We start from the raw sequence: 24,973 nt of genomic DNA on the forward strand, positions 1-24,973 counted from the left end.
TAGTGCGTATTCAAGGCACGTTAAATGCCCACCGCTACGTGCAGCATGTGCCGCGGCCGGTGGCACTCCCGTACCTTCAGGGGTTGCCCAATGCTCTGTTTCAGCAGGATAATGCCCGCCCACACACTGCTCGCATCTCCCAACAGGCTCTACGAGGTGTACAGATGCTTCCGTGGCCAGCGTACTCTCCGGATCTCTCACCAATCGAACACGTGTGGGATCTCATTGGACGCCGTTTGCAAACTCTGCCCCAGCCTCGTACGGACGACCAACTGTGGCAAATGGTTGACAGAGAATGGAGAACCATCCCTCAGGACACCATCCGCACTCTTATTGACTCTGTACCTCGACGTGTTTCTGCGTGCATCGCCGCTCGCGGTGGTCCTACATCCTACTGAGTCGATGCCGTGCGCGTTGTGTAACCTGCATATCGGTTTGAAATAAACATCAATTATTCGTCCGTGCCATCTCTGTTTATTCCCCAACTTTCATCCCTTTCGAACCACTCTTTCTTGGTGTTGCATTTGCTCTGTCAGTCAGTGTATGTAACTCCAAATAAAACACTAGATGATCATTTTGAAACAGTCAATACAACAGATGTATTACAGGTAGAACGAACTGCACAAAATCTAAATACTAGGAAACTTGGAGGTTATTCTCTTTTTTTAATACAGGGCCGATGACCTAGTTCTTAGTCCCCTTTAAACAACAAGCATCATCATATTTTTTATATCGATCTACAATGCATACGAAATAAGTTATACAAGCTCAACATTTTCCTAAATTGATTTCTTGTTGAGATTCTATGTGTCAAGAAACATTTGCTTGTAAAGTAAGAGGTTGATTTTTACATTCCTCTAAGGCATGAGATAACAGTAAGCTTTTATAAAATCATTACTGCTAATGGAGGTGTTGAAACTTCAAAACCTCAAATTGGATGTTATCAAGAGGATAAGAACCAGGTTTTTTGATGATTTGGAAAAAGTTATTAGTAAAGGGAGAGTAATCATTATAGGAGATCTGAATGCATAGATTGGGACAGATAGAACAGAATATGAGAACATAATGGGACCTTATGGATATGGTGGACAAAAGATAGAAGGTGAAGATCTCCTTTACTTCTGTATCAGGAATGGGTTGGTGGTGAAAAATAGTTGGTTTAAGAAGAGACAGAGCCATAAGATAACACGATACAGTTGGGATGGACTACAAAAGACTGTAATTGATTATATCATCTCAGATGAAGAAAGGAGCAGAAAGGTAACAGATGACACAGTAATACCCAGCGGGAGCCTTGACAGTGACCACCGTTTATTAGTAGCGGACCTGAGAAACTTCTATGTGCCAAAAGTACAGAACAGGAAAATGCCAAAAATAAAAGTATGGGAACTCCAGGAAACAGATAGGAGAACTGAGTATCAGAACCAGATAAAAACCCTGTTACCAAGAGATGACAGGAAAAATGGAGAGGCAGAATGGACCGGACTAAGGGACACGTTGGTTAAGGAAGCAACTGAAGTTTGTGGAAAGACAAGTATGAAAACAAGGGAGAAGGAAACACCTTGGTGGAACGAAAGAGTGAGGGCCGTTTTCTCCAAATGGGTTTAAACTATGTTTATTTTAATCTGGTTTAAGTACTGAGTTTAAACTTGGTTGAAAATTAAACCTTCTATATTATAGGTTTAAACTGCTGTTTATATTCAGTCTTTATGATATTTTATTAATGTATCTGTGATTTTCCTAGTAGAAGGGTTAGTTTTGACTACCAGTACTGCAGTACTTAAATAGAAAACATACTAAAATTAGAATTAGAATTAGCATTAGAAAAATGGAAGAATTTATTGAAATCTTTGTTTAAAAAGGAAATAATTTTGATATGCAAGTGAGGTTAAGAGGCCGTATTCCAACAAAAGTTTACAATCTTGGAAAATCGGATGCAAGGTATTTTTTTATGGATTTATAATTCATAAGAGAACAGCAAGGATTGTCTTGTATCAAAGAAGGATTCATTTAAAACGTCAACTCCACGAAATAATGCCATTTCGCTAGAAGCAATGTTTCTGGTTGCTTTAAGATATTATGCAGCAGGCATTTTTCTCATTAACAACGGGGACCACAGACCTTAAATTGCAGTCTCCGTATAATATTATATAAAATATTGTTGGCGGCATGAATACTGTAAAGTGAAGCATAAGAATATTCATACATAAGTGGTGTAATATGTCCCTTGTCTGTGTGGTGTCAGATGGCTGTGCTCGTTAAAGCGTTAGGTCAAGGAACATCCCAAACCGTGATTAGACGGTTCGAATCCAGATGGTTGAAAATATTTTTACCATCAGAATGTTGGCTGGCACGGTAGGAGAGGTGGTATACAATTTATAATGGCGAGATTGCATGCCAAAAGCCTGGATTCAATCTTGAACCTCTCTGCTATGTTTATATGGAGTGGGGGCACTGACGCTGTTGATTGTGATTCGTCCGTCGGATGGAAACGCTAAGCCCTGAGTAGAGCCCGGATAGCAGAAGGCTATGTCGACACCGGGCTTTACCCTCCCCATTTCTAATAATAATAATAATAATACTGTTTCTACATCCCACTAATGGCTTTTGACTGTTTTCGGAAACGCTGAGGTGCTGGGATTTAGTCCCGCACGAGTTCTTTTACGTGCCAGTAAATCTACCGACACGACTTACATAATGTGATTGTTTCGCCATATTTAAGGCAACTGCTCTTAAGAATATATAAACTATATTCAATAAATATTTATGGGATCAGAAAAATAATAAAGTGTTTCATGCTTGCTAGTAAACTAGTAATAATGTTTTATCCTAACTACTGCCAGCATACCAGTAATAGAAATATTAATGCTATAGGGAGAAGAGTATTATGCATACAGTACTACATGCCGCGAACTAGGTTATGTTATAAACGAGTTTAGAATCAAGTAATACATCTCCAAATAATACATCCGCACTGGTCTGTCTGCTGGATCCGAGGTTTGCGAGGTTGATTCCGGCTGGGGACGATGGATTTTAGCAGCAGATAAATCTGGAGCACGCTTGGAATTTGTTTACTTGAAATTCACATAAATGTTGATTTTCTGAAGAAAGGAATATTGCTAAAAGACCAGGATTTTAATATTTCAATGTTCCCGTATGTTCCGTAGGACAATACAGACATCAAAAAACATGTATTAGGTCCAAGGTACTTGTTTATGGTAAAGCATGTTAGAGAAAAATAAGAAATAAAAGTACTCTCCAAGAAACTGTACACAACAATGGGTAAAATTATACGACACAATACTTCGCACAAATGTAAACAATTTATTATCAGAAGAGCTAATATCCCGTTGAATTTCTACTTTATCCACTATGTATGATAGCATTAATTTGCCACAAACGGCTGATATTAATACAAAAATGTCGGTCATTGAATTACTTGGCTCTGATTGGCCAATTCCAATCTTATGTTAATTTTAAGGACACTTCCTCTAAAGCATTACTTTGTCAATTTTATACATTTTTCATCTAAACAGTGTTATGTGGCTGAAGATGTTGATAATATACGAAACATGTACCACTTTTGACCATTAAAAATTGCCTTAAGCAATCATTGTATCGACTAGGTGGAAAATAAATACTTAATTGTGGCCAATTCCAATCGACCATGCCTTTGACTATCCTTTCAGTGCAGCCAACGCTAGTGCAGACTTGACATCATTAGTTTACACGGGCGAGCTGTCATTTAAACTAAACGAGTGTCAGAAATTGGCGGAGAAAATGGTTGCAGGTTTAAACTAGGTAACTAAAGTTAAATGAGTTTAGTTTATACCAGGTTTAACTCGATTTGGAGAAAAATAAACCGGATCTTACTAGAGATGAGGCAAAGATCAGAAACTTTGAACAATTGTACTGAAACAAGAAACTGGACGTTAAAAGAACGGTTACAGAAGAAAAGACCAAGGCATGGAATATATTCACTCAGAAACTGAAGGAAGACAGCAGAGGCAATAAGAAACTACTGTATAGTGTTACCAGAGGTAAAAGAAAACCAATGAATACCATAAAGGCACTTGAAGATGAAAATGGAAATCTTGTTAGGACAGAAAGTGACACGAGAGAAGTCCTGAAGAACCATTTTGACCACCTACTGAATAGACCAGTTCAAGAACAAAATACAGAACTGGAAATCCAAGCCTACAATGAAGAACCTCCCATCACCTGGACAGAAACTGAGACAGCCTTAAAATCTATGCCTAAAGGGAAATCTTCAGGTGCAGATGAAGTGAATGCAAACATGATAAAGGCAGCACGCATCCAGGGTATACAATGGCTGCACAGAGTACCAAATGCCGTATAGGCAGACAACAAAATACCTGCAGATTGGAGCAAGGGCATTATAATTCCCCTGTTTACGAAAGGCAGCAGATGGAGTCCTACCAACTATAGAGGAATAACACTGCTGTCTCATGGACTAAACATTCTGGAGAAGATCATAGAAGGGAGACTGACAACTATCACTGAACCACGGTTAGAGGAGGAGCAATATGGATTCAGAAGTAATAGATCAACAATGGATCTAATTTTTAGCATGCGCATGCTGATGGAAATGTATCGGGAGAAAAGCTAGAACCTGGTCATTGTATTCCTGAATATCGAAAAGGCCTATGCTAGTGTTATAAGAGATAAGATCTGGGAGTGCCTGAGGAAATGAAATGTGCCTGAAGGACTGGTAAGGAAAATTCAGATGTTGTACAAAGACTGTACTAACCGTGTGCAAATTGGGGAAGGTCGATCATCATGGTTTGAGACCAAGAGTGGAGTTCAGAAAGGAAGTGCACTGTCCCCACTACTTTTCATCACTGTTATGGATAATATAATGAAGAACGTCAAGGAAAAGTAAGGTGAACTGAATGCAGTGGCCTTTGCTGATGATATCATAATTTGGGGTGAAATAGAAGAGGAAGTACAGACCAGACTCAACGTATGGAAATCCCAGTTCCAGGAATATAACTTCAACATCAGCGAGATGTGGTGATGGCAGTCAACAGAGAAGAACGTCTAGCAAGTGTAAAACTGGGAGACCATCAGCTAGTGTGTGTGGATAGTTTTCCTTACCTTGGAAGAGTAATCTCCACGGATAATTGGTCAGAAAGGAAATTACAAACAGAGTCCAAACAGGATCAGAATTCTACCAACAAGTAAGAACACTTTTATGGGATGACATGATTCTAAAACTGGCCAAACTGATGATGTTGAACAGCTATTTCATACCAATATTAACCTATGGTATTGAAGAATACACCTTCACAAAAAGAGATTCATCAAGACTGCAAGAATCAGATGAAATTTCTTAGATCCACCATCCAGAAGACCAAGATGGACGAGTTAAGAAATGAGGAGGTGAGGAAAGAAGCCAGAATAAAGACATCCCTATTAGACTGAATTGGCACATCCAGACTACGGTGGTACGGGCACGTGACGAGGATGGAGCCAGAATAAATTTGGAAAGACAGGTGGAAAGGAAAAGACCTGCCAGAAGACCTAAAACCTGATGGATGGACATGATCAAGGTTGATCTAGTTACCAGAGGATGGACAGTGGAAGATGTTCTACATGACAAGTTGTACACTGACTGACAGAGCACCGGGCGAGTTGGCCGTGCGCGTAGAGGCGCGCGGCTGTGAGCTTGCATCCGGGAGATAGTAGGTTCGAATCCCACTATCGGCAGCCCTGAAGATGGTTTTCCGTGGTTTCCCATTTTCACACCAGGCAAATACTGGGGCTGTACCTTAATTAAGGCCACGGCTGCTTCCTTCCAACTCCTAGGCCTTTCCTATCCCATCGTCGCCATAAGACCTATCTGTGTCGGTGCGACGTAAAGCCCCTAGCAAGAAGAATGACTGACAGAGCAAATGCAACACCAAGAAGGAGTGGTCAGAACTTTATGCCAATTGCAGGGTAGACTGACGTCACTGAGGTATGCTCATGATGTGAAATGCGCCGCTGTGCTGCGCACGTAGCGAACGATAAATGGGACAAGGCGTTGGCGAATGGCCCACTTCGTACCGTGATTTCTCAGCTGACAGTCATTGTAGAACGTGTTGTCGTGTGCCACAGGACACATGTATAGCTAAGAATGCCAGGCCGCCATCAACAGAGGCATTTCCAGCAGACAGACGACTTTACGAGGGGTATGGTGATCGGGCTGAGAAGGGCAGGTTGGTCGCTTCGTCAAATCACAGCCGATACCCATAGGGATGTGTCCACGGTGCAGTGCCTGTGGCGAAGATGGTTGGCGCAGGGACATGTGGCACGTGCGAGGGGTCCAGGCGCAGCCCGAGTGACGTCAGCACGCGAGGATCGGCGCATCCGCCGCCAAGCGGTGGCAGCCCCGCACGCCACGTCAACCGCCATTCTTCAGCATGTGCAAGACACCCTGGCTGTTCCAATATCGACCAGAACAATTTCCCGTTGATTGGTTGAAGGAGGCCTGCACTCCTGGCGTCCGCTCAGAAGACTACCATTGACTCCACAGCATAGACGTGCACGCCTGGCATGGTGCCGGGCTAGAGCGACTTGGATGAGGGAATGGCGGAACGTCGTGTTCTCCGATGAGTCACGCTTCTGTTCTGTCAGTGATAGTCACCGCAGACGAGTGTGGCGTCGGCGTGGAGAAAGGTCAAATCCGGCAGTAACTGTGGAGCGCCCTACCGCTAGACAACGCGGCATCATGGTTTGGGGCGCTATTGCGTATGATTCCACGTCACCTCTAGTGCGTATTCAAGGCACGTTAAATGCCCACCGCTACGTGCAGCATGTGCCGCGGCCGGTGGCACTCCCGTACCTTCAGGGGCTGCCCAATGCTCTGTTTCAGCAGGATAATGCCCGCCCACACACTGCTCGCATCTCCCAACAGGCTCTACGAGGTGTACAGATGCTTCCGTGGCCAGCGTACTCTCCGGATCTCTCACCAATCGAACACGTGTGGGATCTCATTGGACGCCGTTTGCAAACTCTGCCCGAGCCTCGTACGGACGACCAACTGTGGCAAATGGTTGACAGAGAATGGAGAACCATCCCTCAGGACACCATCCGCACTCTTATTGACTCTGTACCTCGACGTGTTTCTGCGTGCATCGCCGCTCGCGGTGGTCCTACATCCTACTGAGTCGATGCCGTGCGCATTGTGTAACCTGCATATCGGTTTGAAATAAACATCAATTATTCGTCTGTGCCGTCTCCGTTTTTTCCCCAACTTTCATCCCTTTCGAACCATTCCTTCTTGGTGTTGCATTTGCTCTGTCAGTCAGTGTATATGGACAGGAAGAAGTGGAAGAGGCTCATTAACAGTACCCGGGAAACTGGAACTGTACAATGATGATGAAACTTCAAAGGAAAACAAACAGCCAATACTGTGAGAAATTTCTGCTTGGAAAGGTTATTTGAGGTGGCTGGAGTGTTATTCAGTAGTACTAAGTTAATAATAATTTCTTCATAACTCATTTCTCATTACAATACTTCTCTGGAGAAGGTATAACTTCAAGAAGGAAAAAAACAAACAAAAAACATTTGACAGCAGCATAAGTGACCTAATGCATACAGGAGGCTAGCTCCAAGACTTTTATTTTGGTACTGATTTCCTTGCCTTTCCATGACTGAAAAGACAATATTTCCCTGACTCTCGAGTCATTAAATGACAGGAAGGATATCAATTTTTTTTTTAATTGGTCTCCACCATCCCCATAGCCGTCCATCGCTCACCTTTTTATTCTTACAATACTCACTGATTACAAAATAAAATTTTTCAAATGGAAACAATGTCATACTCATCGTAGGTTATGATCTTCATTTCCGTGTTGACGTTTAACTAATAAGATGGAGTTTGAGGGATGTTTCACCATTCAACACATTGTAAAATACATTAAATTATAAGAAGACCGGTTTCGACTCCCTTGGAGTCATCATCAGTTCCTGTTGAAAATTAATTCAGGGGGAATCTGATAACAATCATCATAATAAGAAAATTTAAAGGTGATAACATGGGAAAACATCAATGGGTTGCAAGACATTACCTTGAAATGCAACGCATACATGGCAAGCAGCACTTGGAACTTAACATGTTCTTAGTTCTGGGCTAAACTGTCCTATGTTCATGGAACACGTAACACTGGAAACACATGCACTGTTGAACATATGACACGGACACTTATAATGATATGAAACCTTGGCTGTCTAAGAGCGTTCCTGGACTTGACAGTTTTGTTCCTATTTTAAAAAACTGGATAAAATACATACACCTTGAAACAAATGTACAAAGACATGGTTCTGGTCTAGACCGTCGCGCATTCATAGACACGGAAATACTGGAATTTCTTGCACTGGTTGAAAACACACTTACGATGTGAGACACAATGATATGAAACAATTGGCATTTCAAGTATGTTCCTGGGCTTGACAGTCTTGCCTCCAACTGATTAAACTAGATGAAACATATATACATTAAATGTACAAAGACAAACCACTTGGCATCTAAAAGTTCTTGGTTTGGTTTCCAAAAAATTTGTCACGTGTTCGAGGAATTAGAATAGAACCATTGGTCCAATCTATTGGAAACAAATGCACTATCGTAGTTGAGAATATACACATGGATTGAAAGTTTATGTACAGATATGAAACACATGGCACTTTAACGTTCTTGGATATGAGTAAAAATGCTGTTGTATGTCCGTGCAACTCGGTACAGACCCGTCAAGCGGTCATGCCACACTCAACTGGAATATGTGAACAAACAAAAACAAAACTTGTTAACCATTATGACCACACAATCACAAGAAATGTTTGGTAATCAGCTGAAATTATACATTGGCTTGAGATGCTTAGTATTACAGAAAGGTCTTGGGTCTAAGTTAGAATTATTACTGTGTGTTTGTGGAACACGGAACTTGATTGTTGGCCCTGATTTAAACAACCTGATGTAAGATATAGTTGAAATGAGAATATGTTTGACACTGAAAATATTTAGAACTTGCTGGTTTAGTTTATATGTTCCTGCAGTGTTTTTGGATGGATGGATAAACTTATTAGTAGATTTAAGTTGGTAGAAGAGCTGGGGGAACATCCTTCATTATGGATCACTTGCTGATGCAGTTGTAACCGTCGTCGACTATTGTTGATGTAGAATGGTGATGGTATGGCCTTGGCTTATGGAAACATGCATTGAAGGTGTTCGCTCTGTACCCGCTCGTGCTGACCCGCTGTTAGGAGAGTGGGTTGCTCGAGTACACAAGCACAGTCGAACAGATCACCTATCATCCTCAACTCTATATTTCCCTTTCCTGCCTTTTCCTTTCCTCCTACTTCCACACTTCTCAACAGCAGTTCCCTGTTCCCCATCTTCCGTCTGTTGTTCTACCTGCAGTGACTCGTATTGAATTCTTATAGACACCTGTTCTGAATTCTGATCCTGAACAGAGCCCAATGTCCTTCCCCTTAAAACATTAGACCACCTGTCTTCTACAATTCCCCCCTTTCCTTCCTATTCCTCTTTTACACCTACTGTATCTTGTACATTGTTTGAGGGAGGCCTTACCTTCCTTCCTGTCCTCTGAGAGAAAATTATCTCCCTCAAACTGTCCAACTCCTCCCTCATACTCCTTAATGCCTGGCCACACCCACAGTTTCTACACTTGCACACCTTAGCCATTCTTTATGGAATAATTAAAAAACAAGAAAAAAAGAAAATAACTTAATCTGTGTACAAGAAATGAAAGGAAAGTAACATTGTCCAGGATAGTACACAAAGATCACATGACAATAAGGTAATTTATACACTACAATACTACAGTACTTAGTCATAGTATGTTTTATCCAACAGTACCCTAACAGGATGAAAACTGCCTTCAATTACTGAATACTAAAAGGAATATACAAGAATTACACAATTTTAAACTGCGGTTAGGCCTATCCAAATTATAACAACAGAATTCTAGTAAGAGATTGTCTACAGATACTTCTACAACACAAATATTTCACTTTAATAGAATAAGCATGCCAATTTCAAATAAGATACAACAATACACTATAAAAATTTTAATTTACATTCAGACGTATCGTAATTACAATAGGTTATTACTAAGCACAAACAGAAATGAAATTGCTGTTAAAGTTTGAAATTCACAAGAACTACAGAAGGATTAGCAACAAAGCTACATGTGTAGACAGATTATTATTAGTACTATTTTATCCTACTATGATCTAATAGAAATAAAAACTGCCGTTTGGTTAAATGCTGAAGTATCAACAGGGTTACCGTACACAAAGGTACACACGAATAAAGCAGGCAAGATACTATCTAATATACTGTATCTAAACTAGAATTCTCAACTGAAATGTGGTTATGTGATTATTACAGCTAGTAGATTACTATTATTTTCCCTACTCTATGGGATGGAAAATAAAAGTGTCCTTAAATAAAGAAAAATAGGAGGTTGTCTACAATAATATCTCAAAAAACTTCTGTCAAGACTATGCTGGGGACCTGAATTGCAATGATTGGGATATAGGAATTAGATTATTCACTTTTACTCGACGAATAATTGAAGGTGCAATGTACGAAGTATGCCGGGGACTTGGAACTACAAATTATCGGAATATAGCAATCAACTGATTCCTGTATTTGTTTTCTCAACTACCCTATACTCTTTGTTCTTGTCGGAAGGCAGCAATTATAAAAAATCCACAGACTGTTGAGTAATTCTCCAGTGAAGTACCATATATATTCTTTAACTTCTTTTTTAAAATCAAAGTTTACAGGTGTATCATGTTATTTAATTGAATAAATTATTACCTTCGTGATAGTTTGAATGGATATTTATATGGAATACAATGTCTAATGTCTGCGTGAATGTAAAAGCTGTGGAAGTTGGAACTCCTTATGATAATCTGTCTTTGTACGTATTTTACCAATGAACTTTTAGATATTTAAATTTAAAAAGTTAATATTATTGCCTAAATTATTTCCTAAACCTAAATTTGAAACAAAGTACACCTAGCTAGCCTTCCACACCTAGGAAATGTCATCTACTGAACACCAACTGAACTATTTGATATAAAATTTAAATAAATATCACTACTCCTAATTTCTACCAATAAGCACTAAACACCAATACTGTATATAAATAGCACTAAATGGATCACACACCCACAAAATTAAACAACTTCAATAGGTTTTAACTTCTTTATCACTACGATAATGCAAGAGCACTCTCAACAGCTGACCATTCATAAGCATGTCCAACAATGGAATCAACAACAGAACAACAATGGAATTGTATGCTAATCAGCAGAACAGTAGTTTTGATGTGGTGCCTGCCTAAGGGTTTTGTGAGGTGAGTGAACAGCCGGAAGTTAAACTGTTACCCACTAATTTTGGTGATGAATCACAGCATACCAAAATGTGAAATCCACGATGAAAGAAGTGCGCTGTCAATTGTTTCTGCAGTGATCTCCTTGAGTGGCACCGCTTCCAGTCAACGAGAAAATCTGTCAATCTTTTTTTTTTTTTGCTAGTGGCTTTACATCACACCGACACAGATAGGTCTTATGGCGACGATGGGAGAGGAGAGGCCTAGGAGTTGGAATGAAGCAGCCGTGGCCTTAATTAAGGTACAGCCCCAGCATTTGCCTGGTCTGAAAGTGGGAAAGCACGGAAAGCCATCTTCAACTGTCAACCATTATTAACTAGTACATGCAGCTTGAGAAGTTGGTAATAGACCCACTATATCCACACTGATATGAGAGAAGCAGTCGATGTAAGGATAGTAGAAGGGGCAAAAGATCTCTATTAGGTCGACGCCCCGAACAAATAGCATGAAAAAAACAAAAAAACAAAAAAAAAAGATAGTAGAGTCATCTAATATGAGTGGGAATTTGTACTGATCTGATGGAGAAGCAGCAGCATCTAATTGCAAGGTAGAACGTGTGAATGAAAGTTTACTGTATTTCAGTATATTCACCAGAGGCTTGGTGCCATTTTCTGTAGATGTATAGGCAGTATATATAGACCTTAATAAATTCGTATATGCAGTTAACCCTCCCCCATGAACCATGTGACCTTGCCGCGGTGGGGAGTCTTGTGTGCCCCAATGAAGCAGATAGCCGAGCCGCAGGAGCAACTGTATCGGATGGGTATCTGTTGAGAGACCAGACAACGGAATGGTTCATCGAAAGGGGGCAGCAGCCTTTCAGAAGTTGCAAGGGCGGCAGTCTAGATGATTGACTGATATGGCCTTGTTGATATGCTACACGGCTGAAAGCAACGGGAAACTACAGCCGTAACTAATTCCTGAGGACGTGCAGCTCTCTCTGTATGAATGATGTACCAATAATGGTTTCCTCCCGGGTAAAATATTCCAGAGGTAAACTACAGTAGTCTCCCATTCGGATCTCCGGGTGGGGACTACACAAGGGGGGGGCAATCATCAGGAAGATGGATACTGACATTCTGCGAGTCGGAGGGTGGAATGTTAGAAGTTTGAATCATTGTGGTAGATTAGATAATGTGGAAAGGGAGATGGATAGACTAAAGTTAGATGTAGTTGGTATAAGTGAAGTACGTTGGCAGGAAGAACAGGATTTTTGGTCAGGCGACTACCGAATTATCAACACAAAATCAAACAGGGGAAATGCAGGAGTTGGTTTAATAATGAAAAAGAAAATAGGGCAGCGGGTAAGCTACTACGACCAGCATAGTGAAAGAATTATTGTTGTCAAGATAGACACCAAACCAATGCCCACCACAATAGTGCAGGTCTATATGCCTACTAGCTCAGCGGATGATACAATATGTAAAAGGTGACGAGAATTTAATTGTGATGGGAGACTGGAATGCAGTGGTAGGCCAAGGAAGAGAAGGTAATACAGTAGGAGAATTTGGATTGGGACAAAGGAACGAAAGAGTAAGTCTGCTGGTTGAATTCTGCACTGATCATAATTTAGTCCTTGCCAATACTTGGTTCAAACACCACAAACGACGGCTTTATATGTGGACGAGACCTGGAGACACTGGAAGGTATCAAACAGACTTCATTATGATTAGGCAGAGATTCAGAAACCAGGTGTTGGATTGCAAAACTTTCCCAGGAGCAGACTTGGACGCTGACCATAACTTGCTGGTCATGAAATGCCATCTGAAGCTGAAGAAATTGAAGAAAGGAAAAAATGCAAAGAGACGGGATCTAGACAAGTTGAAAGAAAAGAGCGTGAGGGATTGTTTCAAAGAACATGTTGCAAAAGGACTAAATGAAAAGGTTGAAGGAAACACAATAGAGGAAGAGTGGATAGTCATGAAAAATGAAGTCAATAGGACTGCTGAAGAAATGTTAGGAATAACTCAGGAGATACTAGATCTGATTGATGAACGAAGAAAATACAAGAATGCTAGAAATGAAAATGGCAGAAAAGAATACAGGCGATTAAAGAATCAAGTGGATAGAAAGTGCAAGGTAGCTAAGGAAGACTGGCTGAAGGAGAAGTGCAAGGATGTGGAAGGTTGTATGGTCCTAGAAAAGGTAGATGCTGCATACAGGAAAATCAAGGAAACCTTTGGAGAAAGGAAATCTAGGTGTATGAATATTAAAAGCTCAGAGGGAAAGCCACTTCTAGGGAAAGAATACAAAGCAGAAAGATGGCAGGAACATTATCCAACAGCTGTATCAAGGTGAAGATGTAGATAATTTGGTTCTGGAACAAGAAGAGGCTGTTGATGCTGATGAAATGGGAGACCCAATTTTGAGGTCAGAGTTTGACAGAGCTGTGAGCAACCTAAATAGGAACAAGGCACCTGGAATTGATGACATTCCCTCTGAATTATTGACTGCCTTAGGAGAAACCATCATGGCAAGGCTATTCCATTTAGTGTGTAAGATGTATGAGACAGGAGAAGTCCCATCTGATTTTCGGCAGAATGTTGTTATACATATTCCCAAGAAAGCTGGTGCTGACAGGTGTGAAACAATCGCACCATTAGTTTAGTATCTCATGCCTGCAAAATTTTAACATGTATTATTTACAGAAGAATGGAAAAACAAGTTGAAGCTGAGTTGGGAGAAGATCAGTTTGGCTTCAGAAGAAATGTAGGAACACGTGAAGCAATCCTGACTTTACGTCTGATCTCAGAGGATCGCATCAAGAAGGACAAGTCCACATACATGGCATTCATAGATCTAGAAAAGGCATTTCATAATGTTGATTGGACCAGGCTATTTAAGATTCTGAAGGTGACTGGGATCAGATACCGAGAACGAAGAATTATCTACAATCTGTATAAAAATCAGTCTGCAGTGATAAGAATCGAGGGCTTTGACAAAGAAGCAGCAACCCAGAAAGGAATGAGGCAAGGCTGCAGTTTGTTCCCCCCTCCTTTTCAGTATTTACATAGAACAGGCAGTAAAGGAAATCAAAGAGGAATTTGGAAAGGGAATCACAATCCAAGGAGAGGAAATCAAAACCTTGAGATATGCTGATGATATCTCGAGAAGCTGCTGAATGGTATGGACAAAGTCTTGGGTAAGGAGTACAAGATGAAAATAAATAAGTCCAAAACAAAAGTAATGGAGTGCAGTCGAACGAAGGCAGGTGATGCAGGAAATATTAAATTACAAAATGAAGTCTTAAAAAAGGAAGTAGATGAATATTGTTACTTGGGTAGTAAAATAACTAACAATGGCAGAAGTAAGGAGGACATAAAATGCAGATTAGCACAAGCAAGGAAGAGCTTTCTTAAGAAAAGGAATTTGCTCACTTCAAACATTGATATGAGCAATGAGGAATTAGAAAGAGGTTTTTGAAGACTTTCATGTGAAGCGTAGCTTTGTATGGAAGTGAAACATGGACGATAACTAGCTCAGAAAGAAAGAGAATAGAAGCTTTTGAAATGTGGTGTTACAGAAGAATGCTGAAGGTGAGATGGATAGATCGAATCATGAATGAAGAGATACTGAATCGAACTGGCGAGAGGAGATGATTTGGCTAAATTTGACGAGAAGAAGAGATAGAATGATAGGACACATCTCAAGACACCCAGGACTAGTTCAGTTGGTTTTTGAAGGAAGTGTAGGTGGTAAGAATGGTAGGGGTAGACCAAGGAATGAATATAACAAGCAGATTAGAGCAGATGTAGTAGTAACGTAGAAATGAAAAGGTTAGCACAGGATAGGGTGGCATGGAGGGCTGCATCAAACCAGTCTATGGACTGATGACTCAAACAACACGTTCAGTTAACAGTCGCCAGGGTACTTAAAATTCTTAATTGAATTCTATTACGTAATTCGCGAACTTTGTTCATACTGTACATGCATCTAACATCACATAGAACTGTTGTATTTGTATCAACAGTCTCTATATTAGCTATCAGGACATGCGAAACTAGAGTAGATAGCATGCCTGAATGACCATGACCACATGGAGGTCATTATATTCGGACAGGAAAAGTAGGCCAACTCTAGGTACGCAAGAAGATGAGACAACAGACTACAGCTTCCAACTACAAACTGGACGGGGTGGTTCCACGAGTACAAAATTCAACAGCAGTGGTTGTAGACATAAGACTTTACTGCATAAACTCTGAGGTACCTCCTGGGAAGCCTCTGCTGATTGTCTACGTTTAACTGGCATCAGCCTTGTCTACTCGGCTGTCTGGTTGGAAAGTGTACATGTGAAGAGGTAGACACAAAATTGAAAAATACAATGCGTTGCATTACTAGTACCATCAAATCAACTCCACGTCACTGGTTACCTGTGCTGAGTCACATCCCTCCAAGCTCTAATAAGGGAAGCTAAGAAAATCTTTGCATCACCCTCTTTGCCACTGCACCAAGAATTCTGCCATCCATCACAACAGTGACTGCAATCAAGAAGACCAGCAAGTGTCACTTCAGGGCAACTAATTGCGGATGGATTTGACCTAAATGAAAGCTGGAAGAATGAGTGGTCAACAAAAACATTGGGAACAGGTGCCCACCATCTTGATCCCACAAAGAAGCCAAGTGGTTTTGACCTACTGAGGAACCTCTGGTGCCGTATCAACAGGTTAAGGACTGGACATGGTTGTTGCAACTATTTCAAGTACAAGTGGGGTGGGATCAGTTCACCAATGTGTGATTGTAACCTGGAAGAACAGACGATTGAGCACCTGATCCAACGCTGTCCTCTTCATTCGTACCCTGGTACTCCTGATGATTTGTTCACTCTCACACCCAGTTTATCTCAATGGCTGAGAAGGATGGACTTTTAAAGTTTGATTTTGCCTTGTAGTATATATATTGTATAAAATCACCATACGATTAAATAAATAAAGTGAAATCTTCTTATTTCTGACCATGAATTTGAATGGACGTGACCACATGGAGGTCATTACACTCAGAGAGGGAAAGTAGGCCAACTCCAGGTAAGCAAGAAGATGAGACAACAGACTACAGCTTCCAATCACAAACTGGACGGGGTGGTTCCATGAGTACAAAGTTCAACAGCGGTGGTTGCAGGCATAAGGTAATTACAGCATTAGACATGTTATGCGTAAATAACATGAAGAAGAAACTAATCAGCGGCAATATAAAATATAATTCATATTAAATGCTAATAGCTTCTTAAATTGATATCAGGTTTCCTTGTACGTAACAACAAATCTCATGGGGTATTATATTATTCTATTAAAGTAATGCAAGTTGATTGTGATGTATAGTATAGTCAGGAGTTCAATTTTCTTGATTCATTCAACTGATTCAATTTCCAAGTACAATCCTCAATTGTGGAGATGTGACCACAATCTACATCTGTCCAGATCCATATGCCTGTATATTGCCAGGTATGTGAGTTTATCACCCCACGCCTTGAAACATAATTCCTGCAATTCTGGGACAAGTATCAGCAGGAATATTCTCTTCTCAATTAAGGTATCAAATGTCCCTAGTGAACTGGCTGAGGTACTCCAGATGGCAGAGTCGTCTGGCCTCCTCACTTCATGCTATACCAAGTGATTGGTCTGCATGTTTTCTGAAGGATTTTTACTAGTGGTTCGCTGAATCAACGAGCATGGTGGGGTGCATTTCCTTGCATTCAATTTAAAATGGTATCAATAGAGAGAATGTTTTTGTAAGTGTCATGCTGACTTTCTGCTTCTTTATTGTAACTGGATTCTCGATTCTCTCGATATAACTCGTTACTTCAAAAACTTGCTTCTCTAAATGTGAGAGCATGAAGTAACGACTTCTGTGCAATAAACAAACTGACTAGGTGTGGAGATCTCCAGGATTTTTTCAGGAATAGAGGTTACTGCACTGAGACAACATCCTGACCAACAGCCAGATTAGATCATGCACTGGTGGGAACTCATTGCAGAAAAAGGGTTTTTAAGAAGGCCTCTGTTATTTGCGAATTAGCGGTTTCCCTAAGGAATATGAACGGCTTTCTGCCATCAAATTAGACTTCTGTAAGTAACTTTTTTTTTTTCCTTTCATGCCTCAGATTCCTCAAATTCAGCGATATATGTGTAGGGACCTGCTGACAAAATTGTGGTATTTTCACTACTACTTTCATGACTACTGTCATTTGAGGTTGGGTTGGGCATGGATAGATGGGTTATGGTATTTAAAAGCAAGCGGCAGATATTGCAAGAGTTTATTGTACTCGTATCATGTTGGTGTCACAAAATGTAGTCCAGTTCATAATAATAATTTATTGAAGTCTAACTCATTTAAAAAAAACCAAAAGTAATTATTTTAGAATCCTGATTGCTTTGTCTACATTCAACTTGCTGAGTATCAACAATGGGGATGCATTCTTTTTTTTCATAGTTTATCTATTAACTACAAGGAAAAGACATACACTTTAAGAGAGAATTATTAACAGATGATGGAGTTAGACACTAGAGTTGGCTGGTGTGAGTATATGCTTCAAAACACTGAGTCAGAGCGATCAGCTGCCTCGATGCCTGAACACAACAATGCTTTACTGTTTAGAAGCAGTTAGATTGCTTCGTGTGTTGTGTCGCATGAACAGAAACTCCAGTCTTTCCATACACGTCAGCTACATTGATGCTTCAAAACAGTGATGGTGCTTTATTCATCCTCTTGCTTTCAACAGAAACACTCCACACGACATTGCCCTGAAGATGAGCCAACACTCATTAATAGAAGCTTCATACTCCAAACTGCGAGTCAAGTTACTAAAAGAAAAATTTACTCTGCAATGTAATGTCTTTGCTTTACACAGAAAAAAGGACATTATTGCTCTCAAAACATGGTCATAGTATAACAGGAAGATGCTCCCGTTTGTCAAGTGCAAAAGTTAAAAAAAATTATATTTTTAAACTTCGATTTGAAGTAGATTTTTGATCTGGATTAGGTCAAGTCTGTTACTGTACATATACCGGTAATACCGATCTTGGACTTTTCTTAAGATTTAATTACTGATTTTACAATAATTCAAATTAGTTCATTTAGTTTATTAACTATCTTGCTACATTTTCGTTACTAATTTAGGTTGTTAATGTACGTAGAATTCCGATTTCAGATGCTTCTTAGATTTTATTACTCAGTTTAAAGTTATTCAAGTTAGTTCATTTACTTAGACTACAAATTTACTATGCTTTTGTAACTGTACTGTTATAGCACATAGAATATCTATTCTGAACTCGTTCTTAATTTTCATGAATAATTTTATAATTATTCAAATTAGTTACAATTTTAGTATGCTTTTAACTGTAAAACTGATCCCTTTTAGTATCTTTGTAAGCACACAGTAAAAAAGCAAATGCAGTATATATTGGTACTTACTACACTGTACATCATCTATTTTTCATACTATATTTTGTACAGCTGCTCATTTAATATTTCATGAACCTCACATTTTATTGTTATCGGAACATCAAACATTTTATTTAGTGACTGAACTTAGCTATGAAGCATGGTTATGTTTCACTACGCTATCATGAAAACCGCTTCCCTGCATTCTGAGACGGAAGTGTGCTGTGTGTTGACAAACTGCTTCTCTTGCAGTCGGAGACAGAAGTGCGCTGTGTGTCAACACACTGCTTTACCACGTCATCGCAAAACACCGTCAAGATACTGTGTACAGAACACTGCTTCTCTTGCAGTCTGTGCACCGTGTGTCGACACACTGCTTCGAAGCAATTCGCTGTACCATATTGAATGTTTCGTAACAGTCAGCAGTGTCACTTCGCCCATCTCGATTACCCACACCCATAATAACAATATATTATTTTATAAAGAATAAATTGTTATTCAGTTCATCAAAATATCCTTGCATTCCCCAAAACATAATCAGTCAAAATTTCTCCACACAGTTCTGATTTATCAACTTATATTACAGATGGAGTCTATAAATGATGTCACCAAATACCATTTTCCAGAAAGGACTCAAAAGGCACAGCCAAGTTACTGCTTATCAAAAAAGTATGCACAGATGATACCTTGGCCGTTTTGATCACCAACTGATAAGTCCATCAACAATGGCATTATAAGACACTAACATCTACTCTGTCCAAACAAGTTTACCCAAAGCAGAAAAAATTGAATATCAATGTGCTTGATATGAACATAAAAACTCTTACTTTTGAACCATTTTACCTATCTTTTTCCTCATCTCATGAGTTATCTTCTTTCAACTACATGTGTGGATTCATTGAACCCAGTAGCTTCTTATTAAATTCTTACCTGTTTTATTGGAGTCAATGTCGACAATGTTTCCTTCCGAGAGAGTACGGGAATGACTAGAGTGCCGGTGCTCCTTTTCGCTGACATGAACAACATTTTCAGATTTCGGTGGTCTCTCAGGCTTTTCCACCTGACTAGTTTTGTCTGAAAATGAAAGTATTAAGAACATTAACAGATAGAACATTTACATTCTTAAAAAACGTACATACATATTATTGCATACAGGATATTAAAATATTCAGCGAGGGTAACAATTTATGTACAATTGCAGAAACATAAACCACTATACCAGGAAAGGTTTATGCACCCTTCGCATGTCTCTGACTAACACAACCATAACAAAAACATAAAAAGTGAAGCATACAGTGACCATTAATAAAATGCATCTGCGCCGGGCTGAGTGGCTCAGACGGTTAAGGCGCTGGCCTTCTGACCCCAACTTGGCAGGTTCGATCCTGGCTCAGTCCGGTGGTATTTGAAGGTGCTCAAATACGACAGCCTCATGTCGGTAGATTTACTGGGACGTAAAAGAACTCCTGCGGGACTAAATTCCGGCACCTCGGCGTCTCCGAAGACCGTAAAAGTAGTTAGTGGGACGTAAAACAAATAACATTATTTATTATTAAAATGCATCTGCAATAACTGAGCAGTGCAGAATGATATGCCACACACAACAATGAGAATTCATCAGTCCTGAACAGACTGGGTAAGTGATATGGGTCATGTGTAGGGCGTAATACCAAAGTGTAAAAATATATACATATTTATGTTAAAAATTGGCAAAATGTACTGAAACATGTACTTTCAGAAAAATAATATATAACATCAAAAAGAGGCAGATTTAAGTTTGTTTTCAGCAAAGCTCTTATACAGGGACCAGCAATATGTCAATTGCGAGCTTTGAAGAGATAAATTTGTTCTAAAAATATTTAAATCATACAGGAGCTGGGAAAAGTTTGTACTGCATTTTGACTTCCACTAGTTTGTGTAAGAACAGGTTCTGCAATGGCGGAAAATATTATTCCCTCACGTGCGTATGATGCAGTGCATCATATCTGTCATATTTATCCATTCAAACAAGGGAATAAGAAACAAAGCACATTGACAAAAGATCCCTTGATTTTTTCACAGTGTGAGTTGATTGGTACCCTGATGATGTTATATCAATGATTTTAATCCAGGACATGACCACATCATCTATATCAGCAGTGTCCAAAATTTTGCAAAGTCTATGACTCAGAATCATTGACCAACACAGTTCTTCCTCCATTCCTTCGTTCTTTGCTTCCCCACCTCTTCCTGCAGCAGGGAAGTCTCCTTGCCCATAACAACTTAGAGGACAGGTGTCATTAATTTTTCAGTAGAAATAAGAGAAAACCAAAATTATTGTTAATAAAATATTAAACTTGCTAATTACCAATCAAACTGCATGTCACGTGAGGCAAGGGGCTAGCGAAGAACAACGAATAACATGACATCAAAATTATGGTGGTTGTAATTTTGAACCATTTGACACAGTAAACTAGTAACAATTCTTTTTTTCTGACAGAGAAAAGAATCATTGTACTACGTAGCATACAAAACAAATTGACTAACAGATTAAATATAATGGATATTCATATGTTTCTACATTGGCAAACATGTATCTATTTTTACACAACAACAAAACTAGCACGTTTGCTAATATACAAAATATGAGGTTTGGGGCATACATCATGGCAACTATTTTTTTGTCCTCACATCTGCAAGGTGCTGCCATACAATAGTCGTATGTCCTGGTAAGCATGGCACTCACGGTACATGGACACAGAATGAGATGCTGGTGCATTGGACAGGTACCACGGACAAGGTGATGGGACTGCAGTAATGAGTCAGGCTCTGTTCAAAATGGATGTAACAAGACAAGTACTGGAACACCTGACACATTTACCAAACCTCTCTCCATGCAATTTTGACCTCATCTCCAAAGTGAAAGAACCATTGTGTGGGGAAACAGTTTGGGACACAAGAGGACATTGCCAACGCTGTGAAACATGAGACTGCAAATTCACATAAGGTAAGGCGACTGGTATCTGATGTCTTCTGGCAACGTGTTGTAGACAATCTGGGGGACTATTTTGAGAGTTTAACATAAAGGTTACTGTACTCTCTGAGATTAAATATTATGTAGCATGAGGATTTCATGGCTGACAATTACATTGCTTTGTATCCTAATCCAGGTAAACCTACTCAGCATTATTCATACATTCCACAGCACCTTACACTTCCTACTCCCATATGTATAATTCTTTTCATGCTTATGTAGCCAAAGTGCTGCCAGATATTCTTGAAATATGATGTCAAATCCTCTTCCATTCACAGGTGATTTTATACACAACAATGTGTTTGAATTTATCTGGTGTATAGACTGTGTGTGGTAGAATCTGACACACTTTTCTTTGGTTGAGAATCTGATGGGTATATTTTGCTTCATGAGGGCTCTGGCTATTGGATATGATGCTTTTCCAATGAATGGTATGCTGTGATACTGCATGTCTTGTTTCAGGCATTTACTTTATTGCACAGGTTTTTCAGCTGTTTTCTTCAGTAACTAGTTGGATAAAAAGTTGTGGTTCAAATTTACTATTAACGTGTGATTTCTTTCCGTTTTTATAGCAGAATTTTTGAGCTTTCTTATATCCACTCAAAGGACTTGATTTTTATTTTAGTACTGGTTGTACAGAACATGATTGTTGTATAGATGAAGTTAGTATGATGACCACCCATTGCTAGCATCTATTTATTACCTTGTTCATTCATCTAGGTATGGAGTCTGTAATGTCTCACCGTCTAAGAGGCGAGAGGTACTGAGTTGATCTGGTATTCATGGAGTTGTTTGTGGTAATTGTAATTGCATGCAACACTTTATTTTCACTCTCATGTTTGTTTGTTTTTTTGCTAGGGGCTTTACGTCGCACCGACACAGATAGGTCTTATGGCGACGATGGGATAGGAAAGACCTAGGAGTTGGAAGGAAGCGTGGCCTTAATTAAGGTACAGCCCCAGCATTTGCCTGGTGTGAAAATGGGAAACCACGGAAAACCATCTTCAGGGCTGCCGATAGTGGGATTCGAACCTACTATCTCCCGGATACAAGCTCACAGCCGCGCGCCTCTACGCGCACGGCCAACTCGCCCGGTCACTCTCATGTTTTCAACTGGAATTAAGTTGAGAGCTCAAAGAGGATTGTCAACAAATTCAGTGTCTGCTCGTACGGTGAACCATCCCTGAATAGTATTTGGTGTGTCAACAAGAGAGAGATCCTGTTAGAATTGGATAATCTCACCATGATAGTGCACTCTCAGATTAAGCATTAGGCTATCATTGGTTTGCAGTTGCCATAAAAGATTTCTAGATCATCCTGTCATTTGCCACTTCCTTCACTGAAACATAATTCTGTGCTTGGGTGTCAATTAGAATTTGTTAAAAGGAGGTGACCCCCACCATGCAAGATGACAATTACAGATTGTGCAAAGGATTGATCTCCTTTGGTTTGAAGTGTCCAGAACTCTGGTATTTCTCCCTCTCTCCACATCACATTTATCATCTTACAATAGCACTACATCTCAAAGGCTTTAAGATATTTATTTTCATTCTTGTTTAGTGTCCACATTTCAAAGGTATACAATGAAACTGTCCATACATATGTTTGTAGCATTCTCATTCGGAGGGAAAGACTAAGTTGACTGGTACACAGTAATTTTCTCTTCTGCCAAAAAGTTTTTGCCTGAACAATAAGGCATTTAACAACAGTGGTACACCTTTCATCCTCTGTAATCTTCTGATAGTTGATGATATTTTGCAAATATTACTCTTTAGTGAGATGCTCATCAATACAATAATATGAAGTGTCCCTACCCCATATGACAACATTCACTCCCAACATGGGAATCGATCTCCACAACATTCATTACTGCTCTAAATGTAGACTCACTGTGGAAGATGAAAGCAATTCAAAATATTTTCAATCAATTCTGCAAATGTTCTCTAGTAAAGTGTGTAATTATTACCGAGAGCTTCCTAACAAGCAAGCCTCTAGGCATAATGTAGTCAGTTGTGTATAAATTTTGGGCAGCAGAGAATTTGGAACTGTCTTTGAACTGGACTGCATTTAACTGCACATATACTTTGACAATAGCAACCAATGAATTGTGCTGCTGAAGAGCAGACAAACTGTCTCTCAATACAAACAGCTTTTCTTGGGCTCTTGCTGCAGTTTGACCCAGACTTGGGTGCTGCAAAGATGAACAATACACCTACCACAACTTTGTTGTATTTTTGCCTGTTGAGAGCCAAAACATTACATTCTGAGCTTGTGTGCAATAGGACATGTTAGAAAGAGATGACAAGTTTCATGTCATATAGTAAGGTGAGACATTTATCGACAATATTCAGCTCATACCTATTCAAAATCAGCTGTCAAGGTGGAAACAGTAATGAATTTACTCTTCTTTATCTATTTAAATAAGGTCTAAACATGGTGGCAGTGAGTGTGTGATATATTAAGTGAAGTGACGAAAAAAACAAATTTACGTAATATCCACAATTCTTCAGGAAGATACTGCAGATCAGTAACATTAATAACTTAGGAAACCATTAAAACAAAATTGAATTAGCACTCAAACAGCTACAACTAAATAAATAAGATAAACAACATCATGGTGTTTGTGTGCTCCCCGTGTGGCTAGAAAATAAAAAACAATCAACAGGCTGTAGGCTGTGATGGTAAATCCCGCATGTTGGTTCCATGTAACATGTGTAAAAATGAACAAAGAAACTCTCCAAAATTTCCGTAAGGAAGAACAATTCCAATGGTCGTGTAAACGTGAAGACTGCATTGCACAACCTAACATAAATGAGGTTATGGTGAACTTTTCCAAACAACTTGAAGAGTCCCTCAAATTACTAATGGAAGAAAACAAAGGATTACGGAAATTAGCAACCTTTCTTTCCGAAAAATATGATGACCTCAAGAACGAACTAGACACTTTGAGGAAAGATAAGAAAAATGCGGAAATTGTGACAATGGCAGCCGTGAACGAGCTAGAAGACTTGAAACAATATCAACGCAAAAACAATTTACTAGTGTATGGAGTTCCTGCTGAAAAGGATGAAAAGGTTTTCCAGAAAGTAACTGAAGTTGGCAGGGAGCTGGGAGTCGATATAAAGCCCGAAGATATTGACGCTGCACTCCGGCTTCC

At 39.6% G+C, this 24,973-nt stretch overlaps 1 protein-coding gene across 1 annotated transcript in view; it reads right to left on the bottom strand.

The window, feature by feature from the left end:
* The window catches only part of LOC136885432 (rho GTPase-activating protein 44), a 382,026-nt gene that overhangs the window by 42,107 nt on the left and 314,946 nt on the right, over nt 1-24,973 (bottom strand). The window contains exon 15 of the mRNA XM_067157983.2: nt 19,734-19,877. Within this exon, the coding sequence (XP_067014084.2) occupies nt 19,734-19,877 (144 nt within the window). The remainder of the gene's footprint in view (nt 1-19,733; nt 19,878-24,973) is intronic.

Source organism: Anabrus simplex, chromosome 1, assembly GCF_040414725.1.
Source record: "Anabrus simplex isolate iqAnaSimp1 chromosome 1, ASM4041472v1, whole genome shotgun sequence".
Lineage (NCBI taxonomy): Eukaryota > Metazoa > Arthropoda > Insecta > Orthoptera > Tettigoniidae > Anabrus > Anabrus simplex.